This window comes from Panthera uncia, chromosome C2 (genome assembly GCF_023721935.1).
Source record: "Panthera uncia isolate 11264 chromosome C2, Puncia_PCG_1.0, whole genome shotgun sequence".
NCBI classification, from domain to species: domain Eukaryota; kingdom Metazoa; phylum Chordata; class Mammalia; order Carnivora; family Felidae; genus Panthera; species Panthera uncia.
Window position 1 is genome coordinate 113,961,723 of NC_064810.1, and position 18,349 is coordinate 113,980,071.

Here is an 18,349-nt window from a genome sequence, read left to right on the forward strand (position 1 = left end):
AAGGAAGGAAGGAAGGAAGGAAGGAAGGAAGGAAGGAAGGAAGGAAGGAAGGAAGAGAGAGAGAAAGAAAAAAGAAAAAAAAAAAACCTACTGAGATCTCCTGCTCCAGCGTTTCTCTCAAACCCCCCCTCCTAAGTAATGAAAAGACAGAGAGAGGGGGGGAAAAAAAACAACAAAATGTTTCTCAAATGGCAATAGACCTCACTACAAATTATTCATGAAGACAGTTCTCGATTCAACAGGAAAATAATTGCCTTTTCAAATATTAATGGCGTTTCATTTCCTCGAGTCGCGGAAGCGGCGAACAGGAGCTGATTTCTCAGGAGTTGAGATTCTCCCGGATCTGAAGCCCGGGCCCGGCTTGGGAGGCAGCTGCCCCAAGCCCCGTGCCGAAAGGTTTCACTTTGTGGCGGTCACAGCAATCCCGGAACAATGGTGCCGCCGCGAGGGAGATGCGGGGCAGCCGCCGAGCTCCGGCCTGACCCGGCCGCCTGTCCCCCAACCCCCCCTTCTCGGGACCCCTCAGCTGCGGGCTCGCCCCACCTTCCCCGCCAGTCGTTAGAGAGAGACAAGGCGGGGGGTCCCAGGTAGAGAAGTGACCGCGCCGCTACAGAGATGCTCGGTAACCTGGTCCAGCCACAAGTGCGAGAAAATGGCGCTAGCCGAACTGCCCCGCGGCTTCCGAACTTTGTCCGGCGGGCCTGGAGCAGGGCCGCGGAGGAGGCCGCTCCCGGGTGCTGAGCCTCTGGGAGGAGACTCCCGGCCCCTCTTGACTTAAGCCTCAGGCCCCGGCCGCTCCGGACCGGCTGCAGGGTCCTGGCCCTACCCTGCCTTGGCACATCCACCCACCCACCGACCCAGGGCGCAGCGCCCGGACACTGTGGGAAGGGAGGGGGCGGGAAGCAGTGTATGGGGGTGGGGGTGGGGGCGCAGTGTTAAGCGTGAAGTCCAGGGGGCCTCCTGCAGCTGGGGAGAGGCCGGGAGGGCGCGAGTGGGCGCGGCCTCACCTGGCATCCCTGGGGCCTCAGAACTTCCAGACTGCTCGAAGTGCCATGCTTTTTCCCCTCTGCTCCTCGTCTGGGATGAAATCATTGTTTCTGTTTTACGTGAATGTCCAACGAGGTGCTGGCAAGATGGGATAGGTGTCCAGGGGAATATTGGGGAAGGGGGGCGGTCAACCTCAAATTCTATTCCTCCTCTGTGTTTTCAGCAAATCTTGTTTTCTTTTGCAGGCCCTGAATTGCATGGTTCTTGTAAGTAATCTTAGAAAGAAAAGAAGGAAGGGAGGAAGAAAAGTTTTAGTTTTGCAGATGCCAACAGGGATCAGAGAGGAGAAAACAAGGGGCAAATAGGGACACTGATGTATTCTGCATCTTTCTCGTTTTTGTTTTTGTTTTAATAAAATGGTACCAGTGTGCCGAGAAATGGCAGATGCCAGCACCGCCCAGTGTTCCACTGTATTAGCAGTACTCCTGCAGGGTCAGAACGCAACGACCCGGCCCTGCCAGAACCCTGGGCTCACTATCCGCAGCCGCACGGAGGCAAGGGTTGTGCGCAAACCTGACTCCGCCTGAGCTTCAGCCCGGCTCAGGAATAGGGGCTTTGTGTGTTCAAACCTGCCCCAAAGCACCCAGCCTTCCTGGAAGCGGCGGAGAAGCGACCACAAAGGCAACAGTCCTCCAGCCATGCATCTCTTTCTTAGCCAGACGCTTGGTAGCCTTTCTCTCAACCCTGGGCGCCCGGTGGCATCCATTGTTTAAAGCGCCTAGACACTTCCTCTCCACCTTGCCACAGCATCTGCAGCTCCAGTAGGAACCTGGGCTTCCGGGTTCTTGGGGTCCTTTCCACCCCCACATTCCAGCGAATCCAGCCGCCAGTGAGCTCCAGGATTGGGGCTCGGTCTTCGGCGAATACTTCCACCCTAACGCGCGCTCGCGCCTTCCCGCGGCTCTATAGGGCATCGCACCACGAATCCGAACCCCTCGCGGGTCTACCCCGGCTGCCCGCTTGTCCTGGCCTGGTCTGATCTCAGCAGCTGCGCTCATCCCGAAGCCGCCGAGCTCAAGGGTGCGATTACGCGAGAGGCCTCGGATCCCGCCTGGCGCGGGCAAACCCTGCAGCGCCCGCCTCTCAGCTCAGGCCTGCAAGGCCCGAGAGCCGGGCGTGGGTGGTCTGGGAAGGCTTTTCGACCTCTCAAGTCAGTTCGGACTGGGAGAGCAGGCTGCCAGCGGCAGCGTCTCCAGGAGGCTGCTGGAGCAGCGTAATAAAATATTATTGCCGGCGCGCGTATCTGGAGGGATCCCGGACGGTTTAGGCAAGATTTGAAGAATGCTGCTAAATGTTTGCCCTCAGGGGGTAGAAGGGAAGGGGGAGGGGGCTCCATTTCCCGTAAAAATCGCGTCTGAAGTGAATCATTGCTCAGAATACCTTTTCCTGCAGCACGAATCCACATTATGCACATATCGTGTGCAACGGCTGCGCATCTTTAAATTATTCCATCACCCTGGCGTTTGCACAAAATCTACTCTAGTAAATAATTTGGGCCATGGTAGGGTGCGTGCGGGGTTGACTACTGTGTGGGGGGTGTGTGGGGGTGTGTGTGGGGGGGGTGGGAGGAATACAAACGTTTGGCTAGAACAGCAATTTTAAAGCAAACGGACGCTAGCTCCTCGGTCAACTCTATTCTCGGGCAAAGATACTTCTGGTTCCGAGTGGAGAAAATTTGGAGGAAAACAACCAGAGCGGATCAGGATGGAAACTCGACAAAGATGGAGTCTTCATCGCTCCTCCTCCGTACCCTCCCCGCCCCCCGCTCCGGCCCGGGCGGGAGAGGGGGAGGGGTGACGGCGCGCTGGAGGAAGCTCGGGGCGCGCTCTGAGCGGGCGAAGGGGGTGCTAGTCCTGAGAGGCCAAAAGGAAAGAAGGTTTATGAAAATCTTCTGTGGGTCTTTTTCTAAAAATGACAGAGAAATTGAGAAGGGTGGTGAGGCCAAACTGGGGCCACGACCCACGCGCACTAATGTCTCTGCGTTGCCTCCACTAGGGGAGAAGCCCTTCAGGTGCGAGTTCGAGGGCTGCGAGCGGCGCTTCGCCAACAGCAGCGACCGCAAGAAGCACTCGCACGTGCACACGAGCGACAAGCCATACACGTGCAAAGTGCGCGGCTGCGACAAGTGCTACACGCACCCCAGTTCTCTGCGTAAGCACATGAAGGTGCATGGGCGCTCGCCGCCGCCGCCTAGCTCTGGCTACGACTCGGCCACGCCGTCTGCCCTGGTGTCGCCCTCATCGGACTTCGGCCGCGACCCGCCGGTGGCCTCCTCGGCGGCGGTGGCGGCGCGTGGCGCCGACCTGAGTGAATGGTACGTGTGTCAGGGCGCGGGCCCCTCCGCAACCGCCCCCGCCGCACCCCCAAAGCCCCAGCCACCACCTGGTCCCGCCGCTGCCGCTGCCGCCACCGCCTCCGGTTTTAGCGCTGCTGCTCTGGTTGCCGCTTCCGGTACACTGACTGCTTGTCTAGGCGGGGTTACTGAGTCTTGAAGAGAGGGTGAGGAAGGAAGAAAGGATGGAAGGGAAGGAGGGAGAGAGGGAGGAAGGTAACCGCTAAAAGTTGTTAGAGCTCATTGAATATGCTAATATAATATCCATTATTTTAAAATATAAATATGGTTCCCATATTTATTCCTCAATCACACCCAGCACCCTCCACCCACCCCCATCGACGCCTTCACGACTGAGTAGCGTGACACCAGTGTTTGGGTGGAGAAAGTACAGAAAGAGACAGACGAAAGAAAAAAAAATACACATTAGGAGAGTTTATGTGCGAACTTGGCAGCTGCAGGCGGTGAAATTAAGACCACAAAGTCCTCTCGTGGTTCACAGAATGTGAAATGTTTTCCTCGAGGCCTGGGCTGCTGGGACTGCCACCGGGACTCCCTTCCCAGCTTCCATTGGGAGCCTCCTCGAAAGTTCCAATCGCAGAAGGTGGCAGAGGGAATCCCTGAGCCATTATCTTGCCTATTTCCTTCTACTTCTGCCTCCCTACATTCTCTCCTCCTTCAGCTATCCTCTCAAACAAAAATGCACAAGTCCCAGGCCCCAAAATTTCCGACTACTTATACAAAGGAGTTAAAAGGGAGAGAAGTTTAAGCACCTACCCCTGTGGATCACATGCCATTCTCCCAAGAGCTGGCCCAAGCACCCAGAAATATCTGCTCCCTATACTTCTACCTCTGGGATAAGGTGTGAGTCCTAACAACGGAAAATGCAGACAAAGGAGTGCTAGAGGGGCTTTAGGATTCAATGTTCTGAAGCCTCCTGGGAACAATCACCCTCTCCCCACCCCACTACCCTTGTAGAAGAGCTACCTTTGAAATCTTGTGGGTGCTTTGGCATTGGGGGTGCAGAGTGGGCCAATGACGTCACTGAGCCAAGGCCTCCACAGTGAAGGGATCTGGCCTAGGGAACAGTGCCTGGATGAATCTCATCAATTCTGGGATAATCTTTGTAAAAAATCATACAATTGTTCGTCTTATTTTTTAAAAGGTGTGGGGGGGGGGAGGACAAGAGAGATTAACTTCAATAATAAATGTTTTAAAGGCAAATACCCAATGGGCCTAGATCGAATGAGTATTCGATATTCTGGGGACTTGGTCCCCAGATAAAGAACCAGATGTTGGGGGCAGAGGAGAGGAAAGTCTGCAATTGTTGCCAAGGAGGGGAGGAATCAAGGCCTGTTGCCCAGTCTCCCACCCTCTGCAGGGAGGATGGGGCTGCCCCCAAATCCTTGCTAACATGAGGGAGGGGGTTAGAAAGAAAAAAGAAGGGTGAAAAAGCTTTGGTAGACATATCCCAATCCCCTAAGAATTGGAAGATGGGCGCTCTGGTAGTCCCACCTAGGGGGAGCCCGCTAGACTGCCCAACAAGTCCTGGCCCTGCAACTCTGCTGGGTTTTCTTCTACAGTCTCCCCTTCAGACACTATTAGACAATTCTCACTCCTGCCCTGCAGCCCCACACTTTCATCAGATAAACAATGTCCTAACTGGAATGGGAGTGTTTTCAGTACCTCTCAAAAAAAACCAGAATCTTCCAAACACACACTTAGTGAATCCATTCTTGTGGAAGTGGCCCCGCAATCCCCTCCCCCCACTCCTCTCACCCGTACAATGGAGTCCAGAGGCCGCCTGGCCAAGGGCCGGCGGCCTGCAGCAAACGACTTGTTCCCATCGGGGAAACACCCGCCCCACCGCCAAGGTGGAGAGGGCATCTGCAGAACTTGCTTCTTCTGACGTTTAAAAATTCTTCCCTCTACAAATCGGACTCATTCCTTTCTCTTCTGTTTCTAGGTCCCTGTTTGCCTTCCGCTCCCATCCAAAATAGTGAAATAAAATAAAAATGCTTGGTCGGCCCCTAATAGCCTTTAATTTTTCATTTGCTTGTTACAGATGTCCACCGCGTTGCTCGCAAGGTAATCTCGCCCAACGCAGCTGAGCGCCCGCATCTAGCGCCTGCGACATCAAAGGGTCCGCGCACAAAGCAATGTTTCTTCGCCACGGTGCATCTTCATGGTAAGTTAGGATTTCTATGGCAATGGGCAAGTTGCACTGAAATCCTGAAAGGCCGAGCCTGGAGCCCGTCCAGGCTTTTCATTAAGGACATAATATTTACGTCTAACAGGCCTTTTTTCTTGTGTATACAAGTATATATTTTTGTTTGACGCGGACTAAATCATTTTCATTTAATTTCCGGTAAACAAAACCCACGCGAATGGGCACTTGTTCCCGATCATAATAAAAATGGATAATAATGTGAGGGAAGAAAAGGGCCGCTTGAATCGCCGCTCAGCCCCCTTTGTTTCTGCTTTCTGCGGTGATCAGAGGGCGCATTTGGGTTTGATGGCGAGTTTCTAAAGGCGAGGAAATGGTTTGTAAGAGGGGAAAGAAAAGGAGAAAGGTCTAATCAAGCTCGGGTTGTTCAAAGAGTCGGGTTTTGGGGTTGAAAGTGTGAGTTTGACGGTGCATCAGCATGCCGCGTTAGGCTCGCCATGGAAATGCGCGCGGGGAGCGGCCGCTTCAAAGGCGGCACACTTCACTGCAGACACTCTATTAAGATACATTTGCGCTGACCTTTGCTTTCACGCCATTTAATACTGTCACTACGTTCTCCAGTATATACTTCCTCTTTGGAACCAGCGTCGCCCGCGTTTAGGGGTTCACCCTACACTCCTGTGGGGAGGGAGCATTTTGATGCCAGGGACGCATTCAGGAAAGGAGGAGCCGGACTCCGTGCACCTTGACTGCGCCCCCAAAGAAGCTCCAGGGTCAAGAGTAAATAACTTTAGGGCAACCTCAGAAGCTTAACAAATGAGCATCCCCAGCTCGATTTTGTGCAAAACGCCTCTCTGCCACTTGAGCAGGGTAGAGGCCTGAATTTGAAAGGGACTTGTAGAGGGGACACACTGGATGAATCTAAGGAGTTCAAACTGTGCCTTTGGGACATTACCACTCTGGTCCCCAGATCAACCCATTCTGCCCCCTCTATCCCAGAGGTCTCTTGCAGGCCCCCATATTGTTTCTCCCTAGTGTGGGGCATAGGATACCCATCAGGCCTAGGCTGGCCCTGGGCATGAACTCAAGAGCCCAAGGCCAAGGGGATAGGGAAGATGGCAGAAAAGTTAGAAGTCCATGTTCCCTTAATTGTCTTGTTGTTTATTTTATCCAAGTACCCCAGTGAATAGGGGAAAAATAAACACGGTGAAAAAAAAAATCAAACAGTAGAGTCTTCTTTAGTGCCAGTCCTTGTGGTTGAATAAAAAGGATGGTCCGCTTTCTATTGAGCTGAGAAATCTTTGAAGTGGGAGTTATTATCTGAGACATTCCTGCTTGTCGTCCTAACAACGCTGATGAAACGTAAAAGGTTCTTTGTCAGCGATTTGTTCTCCTCTCTGTCAAACTCCCTCTGCCCCGTTAGTTTCAAACCGTTTCTAAAGAGATAAAATCAAACTTCTTAAAAAAAAATACATGCACAGTACACTAACTGATAACTTTAGGACTCAGTCCTGCTAAGGAAAAAACAAAAGCAACACAGAGACATCAGGCCCAAGGTCTGTGGAGGCGCACAGATGTTGAGGGGCCTTTTGCAGAGGCTCTGGGACATGGGGGAAAGAATGCAGAGGAGGTGTAGGCAGAGGGTACATACCCCAAGCACCAACTGTGTGTCCACTTCTCTCTGTACTGGCCTGCACTCATCAGTCCCAGTCAGGTCACTTGGATGAACCTCCTTTGGGGACCCCTCAAACTACCAATATTCTTGCCAAGGATGCTTGGAACCCTTGACTGCAGCCAAGCAATTGTTAATATTTTCTGCTCCTTCAAAGACAATCTCTTCTAAAAATAGACCCATTGTGTGTTTCTTCCCACTAGCAGCAATCAGCAAGCCCTTTTTGCCATTAATAGAAAATAGAGTGGCTTGAAGGAGAGACATTTTTATCATTTCCTGTTTTCTTCAGAGTCTTGGCAATTGGAGTTCAGAAAGTTCAGTTTACAAGATAGTGTCCCCAAAGTGCATGCAAATACCCTCCTCCCATCCACATATGCAGTTCTTCATTTAATATTGTGCCCAGGAAAGAAAATTTCACCCTGTCCAGCTTTCCCCAAACCTCCCGATGTGGTTTTAAAGGTGGTTTACATACATAAGGATGTACTGGCCTCCCTACTCTGTGTGTGCTGAATAAATGATTTGTAAAGAAGTTTCCCCAAGCTGTAACCCATGCTGTTATTATAGTTGCTGCAAAATGTTGTCTCTTATATTGATTTTTATTTGTTTACTGGAAGTCCCCATATGTTTGTTTATATCACTAATTTATGGGAAATGTAATGATTGCAATGAATGTGAATTATACAGACAGGCAAATGTTTTGTAATCATAAATTCACACACACACACACACACACACACACGCACGCACACACACACAAGAAGCCTGACTGAAACCTTATACTATTTGGTACATCTCTACCCACACTGTTTGTGATTTATCATCTCTCCCCCCTTAGATCCTTAAATTATGAACTAACCTGAAAGAAAAATAAAAGTTGTTATGTATTTGATTGAAAGTGATTGTTGAATGAAAAACATAGTCGAAAGCTGTGGCTTCATCTTGCTGTAAATATGTAAAAATGGATTAAAATCTGTGATTCTCTTTCCCTCCAAAGAGCGTTGTGTACATGCAGCTCCATTTTGCTACTCTCTTTGGTAATAAATGTTGTGACGTTTCCCTTCCTCTTTTGAATTCGAGTGTCCTGTTATTACTTCATCATCCAGGGAAAGAATTGGGGCCCTCCTGAAGCCTCCAGTCCTTTTCCCTGCCTCTCCCTCAGGGCTTTACAGAAACACCTCGGAAGCCTAGTGGTTCAGGACAGCAAAACGGAGAGGCCCCACCAAAGCGGCCTTTGTGAAGGAGGCCTTCTCCGTCCCCAATTTCATCCCACTGACACTGGCACTCCCCAACCAATTTCCGTCACAGAAGACGGAAAGGTAAAACGATGCTCTCAATGGCTTCCTGGAAAGGTAGCCTTCCCACCGCTGGGACAAGTCGCACCCTTTCACAAACCACTTTTCACTTCCCAGACAAGAGCCCAGTAGTCATCGGGAATAAAAACAGGCAAAGAACAAGCGAGAGTGAGCTGGCTTCAAGTCCTGCCTACGTCCTGATGGGGTACCTCGGGCACAGTTGCCCGCAGGAGTCTTCCTAGCTGGATCCCACTCCCTCCCGGAGTGGCGGGAGCTCAGACCTCACGACTCCCTTCAGAGAGCTGCGAAAGGCCAAGCCGTTAGACTGGCTACAGCCCACAGCGACTCTTTCCTGGGTCCTGACCGGGATCTTCAGTGGGCTGTAGCTTCGAGTGCGGAAGCCCTATTTGGTCCTGCCACTAGAGATTTCAGATGTGTCAGAACCCCCTGAATCGTCAGAGCCTTGCTCCCACCTTCACCGCGCTCGCAGAGCCTGGAGGGCTCCTGCGACCCCCTCGCCCTGCCCCCCCTACTGCGCAGGCGCCGCGTCCGCACACGCTCCGCCTGGCCTCTTTCAACTGGTTCCTGTGGGTCTGGCGGGGAACGGGGGCTGCGCTCCGTGGAAGGGTCACAGCTGTTGGGGTTGGGGTGCTAGGGCTCCATCGAGAACACCTTAGAGAAGCAGCTCTTGGGGCAAAGGCTGCAGTACCGAAGAGAAGGTTGGGGGAAGGGCCCCGGCTCGCAAAGGCGATAGGGGGACGCGCGCGTGGGAAAAGAGCGGCCACAAGGGGAAGGCCCCTGGGGCCGCCAAGACTCGTCCGAGTCGCTGGGAACCGCGAGGGAGGAGGGCCATAGGATGTTAGTACTGGGATTAGCGCCCCCTCCCGTCCCTCTGGAGGAAAGGTCCCCCTCCTCCGGCTCAGGGACAGGTTAGAGGGGCCTGCCTCCACTGCCGCTTCCGTCTCCCCGACCCGGCCTCCTGGAGAGAGCGCTCGTTAAAGCCGTTTCACCGACAGAATCGCTGCGCTGGGGAGCATGGGGGTTGGGAAGGAATCTCGGGCTCAGCGCTTCGCTCGGTGCGCGCCTGGAGAGAGCCCAGAGCCAGGCCTTTCCCCTGCCCTCTGCATCCGTCTCGGGACAGCAATGTGCCTACCGCGAGGGCCCCGGGGGGGGGGGGGGAAGAGGGTCGGGAGGTTAGGGCTCGAGCCATTCCTGGGAATGGAGGGAGAAGAGAGTGTGAGGAGGGATGGCTGCCCTTGGCAACTCGTGCTGGTCGTGCTGCGAAACACCTCAGCAGCCCCTGACGCCAGGAGAGCTCAGACTTCCTTCCGGAAACCACTAATTTTTGGCAGAAAGTTGAATGGGGTAGCCTCTGGGGGAGGTTGCATTCACCGGTGCCCTAGTGCCCTTGGCTAGCCTCACCCTAGGAGACGAACTCACGTGTCCTCTGGGGATTACCCACCTCCCACCGCGCAATGGCGGCGCCAAGGGCAGTTTGGGGGTATCTTAGCCTGCTAGAGGTTTCCACTGAGCTTTTCCTCCACTATCCTGTGCTTCAGTTTCCTCATCTGGTAGAATAGTTTGAAAGACTCTCCTTCACTTTGTTGGTTTTTTTTTTTTTTTTTGAGCGTTAAATAAGATAATCCTTGAAACATTTAACGTTGACATGTTAAGTGCTTGTTAATGTTACTCTCGTTACTTTATATGACTCCGACTGCGACTTTCAGACATGTCCCCTAGTTCCTCCCAGAATCAGATGTCCAGAGCTGATCGGAAAATGTACCGCCAGGGGCCTCAAGCTCCATAGCTGGGTGTACCTCTCCAGACAGCCCCGAGGCTAGAGGAGGGTTCTGAAACCAGGTGAGGTAACGTTCTCTGAGAGTTCCAGAGCCTGGTGCAGCAGGGCGCTAAGGCAGAGACATTTATTTTTTAAAAGGTCCAAGAAAAATTAAAGGGAATCGAGTTTATTTTGGTGCGAGATGAAGCTGGAGAAACCCAATCGTCTTAATGTCACCCCCATGACTTGTTAAGACACTGGCACTGCAGTGAACTCTACGGCCTGCCCGGCCCAGAGGTTGATTTATTTTTGTCTTAGGTCGGTTGGGTTTTTCAAGATCTGGGTGAGAAGAGAGGGAATATGCGATTGGGGGGGGGGGGGGGGGGCCGGGGTGGGCAACGGAGGACAGAGCGTTTGAGCAAAAGTCACAGAAAAGCATATTTTTCCCAGGAAGGCATCAGAACTTTTGTTTTTAAGATTTTTTATTTTTAAGTAATCTCAACACTCAACCTGGGGCTCAGACTCAACCCCAAGATCAAGAGTCGCATGTTCTACTGAGTCTCCCCTAGCGCGCCAAAGCCTTTTTCTATAATTATAGTTTTCTCATACTGATGTTTATTGTGGGGAAATTAATTATGTCTTGATCATTAAGTGACCAAAGATCCCATGATAGCATGTTCACTTTGTCACCAACTTCCTGTTTGGGCACCAGGACAGCACCACTTTTTTGCTCAAATATCTTCAGTGAGGAAAATGCTTGACAGTTTTCTAGGAATCTTATCAAGTTCAGATCCCCAAATCATTCAGGAAAAGGAAACTCATTAGACAATTAGGAGTGGTCTTGGGGGTTGCTTCTGAATCTTCCAGTAGTCTTGCAAACATATACAACAGCTGCATAGAAAAAAAGAGAAAGAAAAAAAATCATCTTAGGATGAAAGTTAATCAAATGTAAATATGAGGAGGGAGATGGATTTGAAACTTGTCTTGCATTTTTGGCTTCTTTAGATCCAGTGAGACTCTGTATGAGCCAACATGCAGGGCAAGAATATTGATCAATTCAAAACAAGTCAGGCAGGGCTGTGCATGGTTCTGAATCTCATAATGAATGGGCAGACTTGGGAAATGTTTGCAGAGGGAAGAAAGCAAAATTGGGTAAACTTCTATGGGTTTGGCTGTACCATGCAGTTGTAGGATAATGGCAAAAAGAAGGGTTAAAAAAACACTAGTAATATTGTTGGATGATTTATATAGAATATCAGAAGGATGACCCAGTTTTTCCTTGTTTGTGGCTGACGGCTGGCCCAAGCAAGATCAGATTAGCCAGATGAAGATAGTGTTTCTTGCCAGAACAGGGGAGAAAATGCAGACAGCTCAAACTCCTTGGCTTAAGCCACTGCAAGGTCTTGCTCTGGGGGAGGGCAGGGTTAATGGAGGTCTCTAGCTTTTGCACTCATCAATGTATTCAGTAAGTGTTTAAAAATGTACCCAGCATATTCTCAAAAATGTTCTGCCTGAAATGTGCATATTTCTAAGTCATGAATAATAGGTATCTGCCCCTGAAAGATTTGCTTATTTATTTCCTCTGAGGGAAACAAGGAAAGTTGCCTAATGCATGATGCACAGAAACAATTCTCAATCACACTGCAGCCACTTTCACCTGAGAACGTTTAAGTGTTTCAAATGCGCTATAAAAATTTCTCCTACATTTTCTGCTGGTGCATTTAGTAAGCAAGAAATCCATAGTCAAATGCTTTCTATCATTCAAAAAAACCCTGCCAATTAAAAAAAAAACTGTTGTAGAAAAACAGAGCTTTCTTTAAGTGTGAAATATCATTTCATTGTAAAAAGTTAAAAAAAGGAGCGGTAATCCAACTTCCGGATACTGTTCTGAATTATTTCACCAGACCCTTTTAAAAGGGGATTAGCAGGGCTTTGGGAGCAAAATCCTTCTGTTTTATTCAATCTCTGATTTTATGTTATAATTACTGGTTGTAAAGACTCTGGAATTAGTATGCAGGCACCGTCAGGACACGATGCAGGTGCTATTCTAATGGTTAAGCTTTTTTAATTAAGAAAAGAGGTAAGAAAATTGAATCATAAAAACACTTTTGTGAGAGCTGAGAACATTGAAACGACTGCATGAATAAAGCCTTTATACCTTCCCCTGACAGGTCAGCTACCAAGGCACTGACTTACGACCTTTTCAGGGCCAGACAATAGTTAATAGCTTTCTCACCTTGTCCCCACCAAACCTTTTCTTTTAGGACAGACCTTATGGAAATCGCTTTAAGTTGCTTGATTTCCACACACACACACAAATATTGCAGTTAGAATAGATACATATCCATATTGAAATGCCTGTTCCTAGGTTCTAACTACAGATGTCTTATTCTCTGGATCTTTTCTCATGAGTGGAGGAAGAGGGGTGTATGGGAGACACAGATAGTGTATGGGGGAATGGAATCTTCCCTGAAATACCCATATAGGGTATAGGGAGAAGCAGGACCAAGGCCAAGGTAGATGCCCCTCTCAGTTATTGGGAAGACAAAACTAGAAAGATTGGCAGGGGCTGCCCGCTGTTCTGCACTTCTCTGAAATGGGCTCTTCTTGGAGGATTTAGCTTGAAAGCAAAGCTCTTCTTGAAGGCAGCCTGTCAGTGCATGTGTCTTAGTCCTTTGTAAGTTCCTCCAGCTCTCCAGTCACCCCTAGATGGTCATCATCTTTGAGTAAAGTTGTTCTTGCCCGTGACACTTCAACACATGTCCCCAGCTCGCCCCCAAAGTAATGTTGGAGGCCCAGCAAACTTGCCACAAGACCATGGACCATGGGCCTATTCTTGGGCCGGGGAACTCCCATGACTCTCCTATCCCAGATCTGAACTCTCAGGGAAGCCCTCACTCTGTTCTCCTTAGGCTCCTGTAAAACTCCACCCATCACTTTTTCTTTTCTTTTCTTTTCTTTCTGAATTCGAACAGGGTATGTGACTGGGGACCTGGTCCACGACCAGCAACCCAGGCCTTGCCCTTTCTGAGGAGGCCTGTCTCGCCAGGGCCCAGCCTAGGACAATGCGAGTATTAGGATATCAGCCGCCCTCGCAATGATCACGCGTTCAACGATTTTGTTTTCACGGCTGAGGGGGCTTTTTTCCAATGTAAATCAAGCGCTTTAGTTATTAAGGCCGAACACTAATCTCCAACAACCTTGACATAATGTGGCCGGGCGCGCCGGCCCACTTCGCACCTGCAGTCTGAATAGGGCGCCTTGTCAATGGGGGACACGCTTGTTGCCCCGGCTTGCAAAGGAGGGGAGTGAATAAGTCAAGCTTTGTGAATGCCCATGCGCGCTCTCCCTCCCGCCTTTGATCACGGAAAATGTCTTCTAATTTGTCCCTTTTTCATTGTAACAACGTTTTCAAGGCCCTTTCTATTTTTTCCGATCCACATTTTTATAAAGAACATAAATCGCCCCCCAAAACAAAAGGGGCGCGCCCCGGCCAACTGGCGCCATCACGCTTCAGCGTTTTGTGGCCCTGGAAAGTTTGTTGCTTCTTGAAGCTGCCCTCATGGCAAACCCTGGCTGGAAGGCCCCCACAGTCTAGAGCTCCAGATCCCGGTTTCTGGGAGGAGAGTGATAACTGGCTGAGGGAGGGGAATGTAGAGAAGGCTTTATTTGGGGGGGAGGGGAGAAGGATGAGGCCTAGGGTAGGCGTCAGAAGGGCCTTGGAGCTAAGATTCATGTGATCAAGACCCAGAAGCAGATGTGTCCCTAGGGGAGGTTATGCCACTTCCTGGCCTCTCCTGAGCTCAGCAGGCAGTTCCCCGACTCCGTGGAAGTGGAAATGAGTTATCCACCTTTTATTACGAGGCACACGTAGGTGCTCACAGCACTCTAAGCACAGCATTTCTCAACAGCTTCTCCCCTCTCATCCTGTTACTCCTGCAATTGGCAGTGGTTCTGAATCCTCCACAGAACCTGGGAACTGGGGAGGCTACCTGCCTGCAGACACTCCCCTAGGTCTAGTGTGGGAAGCCAAAGCATTTTAGATACACTCTCTCCCCATAAAAATCCTACAAGAAAACAGAATCGGTGCCATTTTATCCAGGGCCATGAAGCAAGTTCTTTGCGGAATGTGGATTTTATTTGCAATTGACTCAAAAGTCTCTGTCTGTGAACCCACAGGCATTAATGAAGCTGATGTCTCATTTGGCGGGATATTAATTATCAAGTTGCAAATCAATGGGAAACCTCTGCTTCTCCTCCCCCAACCCTACTCCCAACATTAAGTTTGGATTTCCAAATGTTTTACGGAAGCTTTTGCCAGGAATACTTTTATCCTAGAGTTTTAACTGTATCCCTTTCTCCCAGATTAAATAATTTTTCTTAGAGGCAGGCAGACTCCCCCCCACCTTTTCTCTCCCTGTTAGTCATTATTTTAGCACAGACTCAGGGTAAGAAAACTAACATAACCCACTAATACAGTTTAAAACACTTTGATGTCTTGCCAAGAGACACAGTTCCTTCAAGAGAGAAGTCAACATTTGTTTTTCACATTAAATGGCGTTTAGTTGCCATTGGAAGAAAAAATAATTCTAAGGACCACTTTTTAATTCGATGGATAACAACCGCAGGGGTCTAAAAGAAAATAACGACGATAGCTATAGACACAAATAACTAAATTACCAAAACGTTAGTATATCTCCCGGCTTCATTAATATGTAACAGACTCCCCAGTTAATCTCCAAAAGCTAGTGTTCCCCCTGTAAAATAGCACTCTGGGACGAATTGTACATGAGATCAATCACTGCTAATGCAGGAAGGTTTACTGCAGGAAAGAAAAAAAAAAGCTATTTACACCTTCAAATAGAAGCTTTTCAGATTTAAGTGTAAGAGCCATACATCACCAAGAATAAATGATTATGAATTGGTAAATGCGCCCTCCAGCGATTAGCTATGCGATGCTATTTATCATTTCTTGGGTGGTGATGGTGGTGGAGGTTTTTTCTTCTTCTCCTTTGCCTTCTTTTTAAAATCATCTGACTGTTTGGAAAGAAAAGCTTGACAAGCAGAGGAGAAGGGTGGGGGGGGGAACACTGCGGGGAAAGTTTGTTTTTGCATACACTCTAAGTCATCAAAACATGGCCATGCAGATATAAACAAGGTCATATAGAGAGTGAGTAATAGAAAACAGTGTAGCCCTTTCATTGTTTCATTTGTTATTAGGAAATTATTTGCCCACTGAAGTTGACACAACAGCAGGTTTTTTTTTCTCTCCTCCCCTCTCTTTATTGATCCCCTTGTTCATTATATTTCTCCCTTCATCTAGTCCACGCATTCAGGTAGCTCACCATCAGCATGTTTGTTGTTTGTTTGTTTGTTTGTTTAGGAACTTTTCTTTGTGTGTGTGTGTGTGTGTGTGTGTGTGTGCGCGCGCGCGCGCGCGCGCGCGCGGGGCGCTGCAAGTCTGCGCTGGCGCTGGTGTGCGTGGCAGTGTGCCTTCGCTAGACTACCGCCCGGAGCCCGCCCAGCCACAGTTGTCCGGGGAAACCGTGCTCCTGCCAAGGCATGGGGTCAGGGACTCCTGGGGACCCCGCTTGCTGTTTGCAACACAAAAGCATATGCAGCCCCTAAACATTCCAAGAGAGACAAAGGCTGGAGCTGAGGACTGACTTCACCCTGGCTAAAACTAACCCACAGCCCACCTCCTTGGTCCAGTGCAGATCTGGAGGCAAGGGAGAGGGGCTGAGACTCTGCTAGGGCCAGGGGCTATCAGATTTAGGCATCGGCCTTGGCTGGGGTAGGGATCGGTGTTTGCGGTGAGGGGCGCGAATCCCAGTATTAGAGTCAGAATCTGTTCTAAAGCAGGGTTCAAGGGCGACCCACGCTACCAAAATGGTGGTGTGGCGGTCGGGGATCAGTCCCGAAAACTTAGGACCCCTGGGCTGCGGAACTGTCCCCCCAGCAATACGGACCTGAGGGATCTTTGGTGGGACGGCGGCAGCACTAGCTTCACCTGAAGGTGGTAGAAACGTTAATTGTCAGTTCTGAAGCCAAATGTCTAGCAGGAAGCTGGGTAGAGCAAAAGTTTGTAGGCGGGGACTCACCTGCCTACTGCTGTCGAGGCGATGAGGACACGTTAGGCCATGCCCACCTCTAATAGCTGGAAGGGTCTCTATAGGCACTCTTGAAGGGTCGCAGCCCCTCTGCATCCATTTGTGGGGTGTTGGGCGTTTGAGCTGGGAAGGAGGGGGAAGCTTTGGGGGCCAGTTACTGTGGGCTGCTGGGGCTCCCTAACTGAAAGAGAAGACCAGGGCACAATTGTTACATGCACCCAGTGACCCACAAATTCGGCTTTGAGTGGTGTCAAAGTCCTTTTTCTTTAGGTTGGAGAGATTTTAATAAGGCTGGGAGGGGAGTGATGTCTGTAAGCCTGTCATAGCAGGTAACATTCCCCAAGGGATCTTTCAAGCAAACATACAGCAGGCCTTGCAGATAGTCTCAAGATTGTGGAATAAACCCAGGGCATGCCCTCCATAGGCAGGAGAAGGGCCCATTTCAGATTTAGTTTATGGTTCGCTTTTAAAGCTAATGCATTTACAAAGTGTTGTACGTGCACATACAGGAGGAAGGATGATTCCTGCCCCAACCCCTCCACCAACAAAGAAAAGTTGGTAAGAATAGTTAAGAGGCTGAATCTAAAGTATCTAACCATGCATTCCCAATTTTAAAATATATTATGGAGTTATTACAAAATAAATTAATGTCTAGGGAGTTGGGAGAGAAATGAAACATCCCTCATTTTTATTTCATGCTCTATTACATAAACTTTTCTTCCCTTTCCCCCCATGGATTCTTCTCCCATTTTGATAGCTTATGACAGGCTGGTGTAGAATGTCTGCTTGAAGGATCAGTTCAGACATATTGACCTTCAGGGAATGGATTTCTCTTTTACTTTTCAAAGCTGGTACAATTCTGTGCTTTGGGAAAGAGAAATGGAGAGAAGGAAAGAGCTCAGAAGTTTGAAAGAGGGAGCGTGCATTTGTCTTGTACCTCCCTCCCCAGAAACCTTTAACACTTTGCACCTAATATTGACTCCAGGAAGGAAAAAAATATATTGATAATAAGCTCTGTGAAGTAAGCAAATTGTCATCATGAAGATTTAATTCTGCAGCTCCAGCAAAGCATATTATTCATTTACTTTCTATTGTTCTTCAAGATTTTATTCTTAATTTTAAATTTTAATGCCATTATTTTCTTCTGTACAACGCATTTTTGAAATAAAAGATTCCCTTTATGATATGTTTTCAATAGCGAGTCTCTAAAGATCTATAATATTATTATTTATCTGAATTTTGTAGCTCTGAGGGCTGTATACACGATGTAATTGCTTTAACATGTTTTCATAAATTACATTCAGAAATGTGTCATAGTAAATTACCTTTGTAATAAAATGTAAAAAATGCAAATGGCTGTTGTCTTTATTACGTTTTAAACCATTGGTTTATCTGCACTATTTCACTTGTCACTTGCACAATATGTTGGCTAAAGGGGCGGCACAGTTTGATAACAGAGAGCTGGGTCCTGTGTGTAATCTTGCAGGCACGTACAGTTTGGGTCATTTCCTCATCTCCCGCAGAAAAGACATTATCCCGCTCATATTTACATACTTTTCAATATTTGTCAAACAATCATAAATTATAAATTAATGAAATGTTCGACAGTCTTCAGAGATCAGACTAATGAAGACATTTACCTTTTTGGTGATTTTGAGTCTCATCTTTGTAAGTTTAATGACATTTTGACGCTCACGCTTTATTAGGCTTTATTAGATTTGTCCTTCACTCCCGCTGTCATTCAGATGTCTCTGCAGAAACATCACCTGCTTCAGGTACAAGAACAAATCAACCTCGACCAGGAAACCTTCAAAACAGGGACTCTGCAACCTTAGCTTAAGAATAAATATTGACGTCAGTCTCAAAGACCACTAGACATTTTTACAGTGAAATTTTTTTGGAGACTGCTGTTACATTTATTTCACTAGCAAGCAATAACATGGAAACTCAGA

At 48.9% G+C, this 18,349-nt stretch overlaps 1 protein-coding gene and 1 long non-coding RNA gene across 2 annotated transcripts in view; one reads left to right on the forward strand and one right to left on the reverse strand.

The window, feature by feature from the left end:
- The window catches only part of ZIC4 (Zic family member 4), a gene marked incomplete at its 3' end in the record, with an annotated part of 12,019 nt that extends 8,633 nt beyond the window's left edge, over positions 1 to 3,386 (forward strand). The window contains exon 3 of the mRNA XM_049629209.1: positions 3,043 to 3,386. Coding sequence (XP_049485166.1) covers positions 3,043 to 3,386 — 344 coding nt within the window. The remainder of the gene's footprint in view (positions 1 to 3,042) is intronic.
- A 3,300-nt stretch (positions 3,387 to 6,686) lies between these two features.
- Positions 6,687 to 9,053, reverse strand: LOC125921245 (uncharacterized). The gene is made up of 2 exons (XR_007457352.1): positions 8,075 to 9,053; positions 6,687 to 6,982 (listed from the first exon to the last, which is right to left on the reverse strand). It is a non-coding gene; the product is annotated as an uncharacterized LOC125921245 (long non-coding RNA).
- Between the last annotated feature and the right edge of the window lie 9,296 nt (positions 9,054 to 18,349).